The following is a 4,712-nucleotide window of genomic DNA, read 5'->3' as shown; positions in this document are numbered from 1 at the left end:
CTGAAATACCTTCCTTTAAAGACTCTCGAAAATAAGGGGTTTGGTTTCTCCACCAGCCTCCATAACTGCTTATCCAGGATAGCCGTGTAAAATCCATTATATCTTTGAAACCCAATCCACCATCCTCTTTGCCAATGCAGACCTTGTCCCAAGATTTTCAATGCATTCCTTTAGTTCTTCTTCCAGGGTTCTGTCAAAATTGAGCTGTAATACTCGTTAATTTCTTTGTTATTATCTTTGGTAGACGATAGCAAGACATCACATGGTTGGGTAAAGCTGTGGTTACTGATTTGATAACCACTTCTTTCCCTCCTTTAGTAAAAAATTTAAAAATCCAGCCATTAATCCTATTATTTAGGCGTTCTTGCAGAAATCCAAACACCTAAATTTTTGACCCACCAATGTTTTTCGGCAGGCCCAAATAGAAACCCATTCCTCCTATATTCTGAATACCTAAAATATCCCGTATATCTTACAAGATTTCTCAATCTTGTGTCCAAATTGAATTGATGATTTTTCAAAGTTTATAAGTTAGCCAGAAACTGCCTCATACTCATTTTATGAGATACTAATCTCTACTTATAAACATTGTAGTTTAGTGATTACCTTTTATTTTTTATTACTTTGAAAATTATAATTTATGTTAATAATATATCCTAAATGAGAAAGTTGACCATATTTATATTAAATACTTTGACCAATCTTAGTTTTGTTAATAAATTTTCCTAAATAATAATTTGACCATCCTTACTTTCTTACAAAAATATCCCGAAATGATAAAGTTGACCAATTGTTTTGATATAAATTGTATTTTTAAACCAATAAAACATGTTTTAACTAAAAAAAATGTTTTAAAAATATCAAATTAAATCAAATATTATATTTAGTAATTATGTGGTGAAACCTTCAATAATATTTTTTGTATCGAACTACATTTAAGCTAAAAATTTCTGTAAATTGATAAAATAAATTTTCGCTTAAATTTTGTTAAAAACGTAATTAAATTAGTACCAAAATAGTTTTCACACAAACTTCTCAAAACGAGACTAAGATGGTAAAGTAATAAACTAGATTCCTCCATAAAAGTCCTTCAAGGTAATTTAGCAATAAAATAAATCTAAGGCTTATAAAACTGTAAGTCAGTATCTATATGTATGTATCAAACCTTTTTGGAAAACCCAAAGGTGTGTGAATATACTTCATACTACGTTCTATCATATTTACGAAACAACAACGTATCTTATTAACTGTCTCTGCTCTCTTATTCACACAGGGAGGAGGAAGAAAAATGGTGTCGGGTCGGAGGTTTTCTCTGGTGTACTCGAGTGATGACGAAGAGGATTTTGTAGTGGAGACGAGGTCTCAGGGACAGAACTCAAGGAGACCTGAGGAAACAATGGAGGGAAGGGGGAGGAAGCGTAAGAAGGTCAGCCTGTATGATGAGTCTGATGATAAAGATGGTGAGGAAGAGAAGGAGACCGAGAGGAAGAGGAAGAGAAAGAAAGATGACGACAAAACTCCCCCGAAGAAAGTGAAGCCGGATGACGTGAAACCGGTTGGTGAGCCGGTTAAAGTTACGGGCAGAGGAAGAGGCAGAAGAACCCATTACAGGCAGTTCGAGAACCGCGGTAAAAGATACGAGCTGGTGAGTTGTATTGACTAGATTAATGTTTTATTAGACTAGAAGTTTTTCTTTGCACCTGAATGCTTTGTTTCTAGTCTCTCTGACATTCCTTTCTTGCACAGGAGGAATCGGTTCTGTTGAATGTAGAAGGCAATATTCTAAAGCCTTATATTGCCATTATCAAGGTATTTGTGTACGTGCGGCTGAATATGTTTTGTGTATATATGCTTAAGTAAGACTTTTTTTTGGTAGGATATTACCCAAAAAGAAGATGGAAGGATGGTGATTCTGGGACAGTGGTTTTATCGTCAAGAAGAAGCAAAGAAAAAGGATGGAGGAAACTGGGAAACATATGATAGACGAGAACTGTTCTACAGTTTCCATCGAGATGAGTTCCCAGCAGAATCTGTGATGCATAGATGCGGGGTGAATTATGTTCCAGATCATAAGCAACTTCCGAAATGGAAAGCTAAGCGTGGTTTTATCGTGCGAAGGGTGTATGATACTGTTGAAAAGAAGCTGTGGAAGTTTACTGATAAGGTTTATGAAGATTCCAAGCAACATGAAATTGACCTCTTTATGGAAAAGTCACTGTCGCGATTGGGTGATCTTCCTGACCTTGAAACTGAGGAAGATTTAGAGAAGGCTGAAAGATCTTCCCAGGAAGTTAACATAACTCCTGTTGATGTTAGAAAGGAGGAAGAGTATACCTTTCCTATTTCATCAGAGTATCATTCTATTTTACAAAAGTTTGATTCACTAACAGATGATGCTCACCGTAACAAGTGTTTGGCAAAGCTTCTGGAAGCAGTCCAGAACATATGCTTTAACGCTGGTGATGAAGCAAATGTGAGTTCACATGGATCCCACGAGAATCCATTAAATGTCTTATACTAAACTTTTCTAACCTTTCCAATCGTACTCCAAATAGGCTGTATTTTCAGTCACTCACTTTTCATAACCCTTTTTGTTTAAATTTTTTGACAGGATGAGAGTTTTCTCTGGCCAGATGCTGCGGTTCTTCCTGTGTGTGCCCTTGAGCTGGCTTTACATGTTTCTGTTGCATCAGATTATTCTAAATACAATCAAAGGATAAGGACGTTGGTATTCAATCTCAAGGTTAGAATCTGCATTCATGCCATTTCATGATTGTTTTCGAAAGTATGCTCCATATTCTTACTATTTGATGGACAAGACTTGGGTTCACCCCCTATGGTGAACCTTCAAATTCACCGCCTCCCTAATAACCAATTAAAGTGCCAACTAGACTAATTATAAAATAATTAAAAAAATAAATAATATCGTATTTAATAATGCTAATGTCAATATTTAATCCCTAAATTCAAATTATATATCCTAAATCCAAATTCTAAACCTTAAATTTTAAATTATAAACTCAAACTCTATACCCTAAACCTAAATCTTAAACCCTAAACCCAAACCATAAATCATAAACCAAGAAAACTAAACTTTAAACCCAAAATTATACCCTAAACTTAAACCATAGACCCTAAACCCAAATCCTATACTCTAAAACCAAACCATAAACTCTAAACCCAAACCGTAGACCCTAAACCCAAACCCTAGACAGTAACCCAAACCATGAACTCTAAATCCAAAATTTAATTCTTAACCTTAAATTTCAAAAGAACAACATCAATATTAATCCAAATATTTAGGGTATAGGGTTTGGATTTTGTATTTACGTTTTGGGTTTAGAGTCTAGGATTTGGGTTTAGGGTATAGGTTTGGGTTTAGAGTTCATGTTTTTGGGTTTATGATTTATGGTTTGGGTTTAGGGTATAGAATTTGGGTTTAGGGTATAGAGTTTGGGTTTATAATTTAGAATTTAGGATTTAAAATTTGGATTTAGGGTATAGAGTTTGAGTTTATGGATTAGATAGTGATATTAGCATTATTAAAATTGACACTATTTATTTTTTTTAATTATTTTGATTTTTGAAAAAATTATTTAATATTTTTAATCATTAATCTAGTTGGCACTTTGATTGGTTATTAGATAAGTGGTGAATTTGAAGGTTCACCATAGGGGGTGAACCCAAGTCTTGTCCCTATTTGATCTATGAATTTAATGTGACACTGTTATATGACATGCCAAAATTTGAATGCCTTATAATCAACATTAATTACATTTTGTTTTGTCGTCTGTAGAACACTGCACTGCTGGCTAAACGACTGCTCAATGGCGAGTTAAAACCTGAAAAGATTTTGAACATGTCACCCACTGAGTTAAAGGTTAGGGAATCGTTAGATTGTTATAGTTGTAAACAGATTAATCTGAATCTTGATTTATGCTAAAATGGGTAAATAGTAATATGATTATTTCGTACGTGGTAAACAAATAACAATTTGTTTTTCTTTTTAATGTGATTAAGGAGGGTTTAACTGATGAGGAAACAGAGAAGAATGAGCCTGCTGATGCGGAACCAATGCAGGTTTTTTCATTTATGACAATCAAAGTTTATCCAGTTTGTTGGATTTGAGTTGGAGAATGTCTTTGACCATGCCATGTGTTGCCTTTGGATGCAGATGACTGATGCAAGATGCCCAAGATGCAGTCAAATTAATGTTGGTCTGAGGGATATCTTTCAAGCTGGGAATGTAGATCGCTATCAGGTTCTTTGGATTTTAAATATTAAGTCATCTATTCTCGGCATGATTTAATGCCTATTCATGGATCATAACAATCACATTCTGATTTTTTATGCTTTTAGTTGGAGTGTATTGCCTGTGCAAATTCATGGTACGCCTCAAGGGATGAGGTATCAATTCTTGCTGTAGATACTGAACAACCTGCCGGAGGTACAAGGAATGAGGACGTTGAGAAGAATTTAACCAGTCCTCGTGAAGCTGAGAAGAAAGCGACAGAAGATTCCTTGGAGACAATCAACGACTCAAACGCAGACAACAATCCTGAAGCTTTTTAGCAAAAAAAAAAAAAAAAAAAAAAAACAATCCTGAAGCCACCAAGAAACTTGAGTAAAGAAAGTATATTTACGGTTGAATACCTTCAACCTTATTTTTAGGGGTTTAGGTATGAAATCAGTCTTGGTTATTTGTGTAGTTA

At 34.6% G+C, this 4,712-nt stretch overlaps 1 protein-coding gene across 1 annotated transcript; it reads left to right on the top strand.

The window, feature by feature from the left end:
- The first annotated feature begins 1,288 nt into the window (after nucleotides 1–1,288).
- LOC130499844 (uncharacterized) lies at nucleotides 1,289–4,188 on the top strand. Its single transcript, XM_056994287.1, has 6 exons — nucleotides 1,289–1,645; nucleotides 1,747–1,809; nucleotides 1,877–2,510; nucleotides 2,607–2,743; nucleotides 3,797–3,880; nucleotides 4,021–4,188. Exons 1-6 carry the CDS (start codon nucleotides 1,289–1,291, stop codon nucleotides 4,126–4,128), a joined length of 1,383 nt encoding a protein of 460 aa, XP_056850267.1. The 3' UTR covers nucleotides 4,129–4,188.
- Nucleotides 4,189–4,712: the final 524 nt, after the last annotated feature.

Source organism: Raphanus sativus, chromosome 9 (genome assembly GCF_000801105.2).
Source record: "Raphanus sativus cultivar WK10039 chromosome 9, ASM80110v3, whole genome shotgun sequence".
Taxonomy (NCBI): Eukaryota; Viridiplantae; Streptophyta; class Magnoliopsida; order Brassicales; family Brassicaceae; genus Raphanus; species Raphanus sativus.
The sequence above is the reverse complement of the archived record's forward strand: the minus strand, read 5'-3'. Positions and strand labels throughout refer to the sequence as shown.

Bases quoted from the DNA above. Each gene is read 5' to 3' on its own strand.
- LOC130499844 (XM_056994287.1), top strand. From the start codon at position 1,289: ATGGTGTCGGGTCGGAGGTTTTCTCTGGTGTACTCGAGTGATGACGAA. The intron at 1,646-1,746 runs GTGAGTTGTATT...TTTCTTGCACAG, and splicing joins GCGGTAAAAGATACGAGCTG to GAGGAATCGGTTCTGTTGAA. The intron at 3,881-4,020 runs GTTAGGGAATCG...AATGTGATTAAG, and splicing joins TGTCACCCACTGAGTTAAAG to GAGGGTTTAACTGATGAGGA.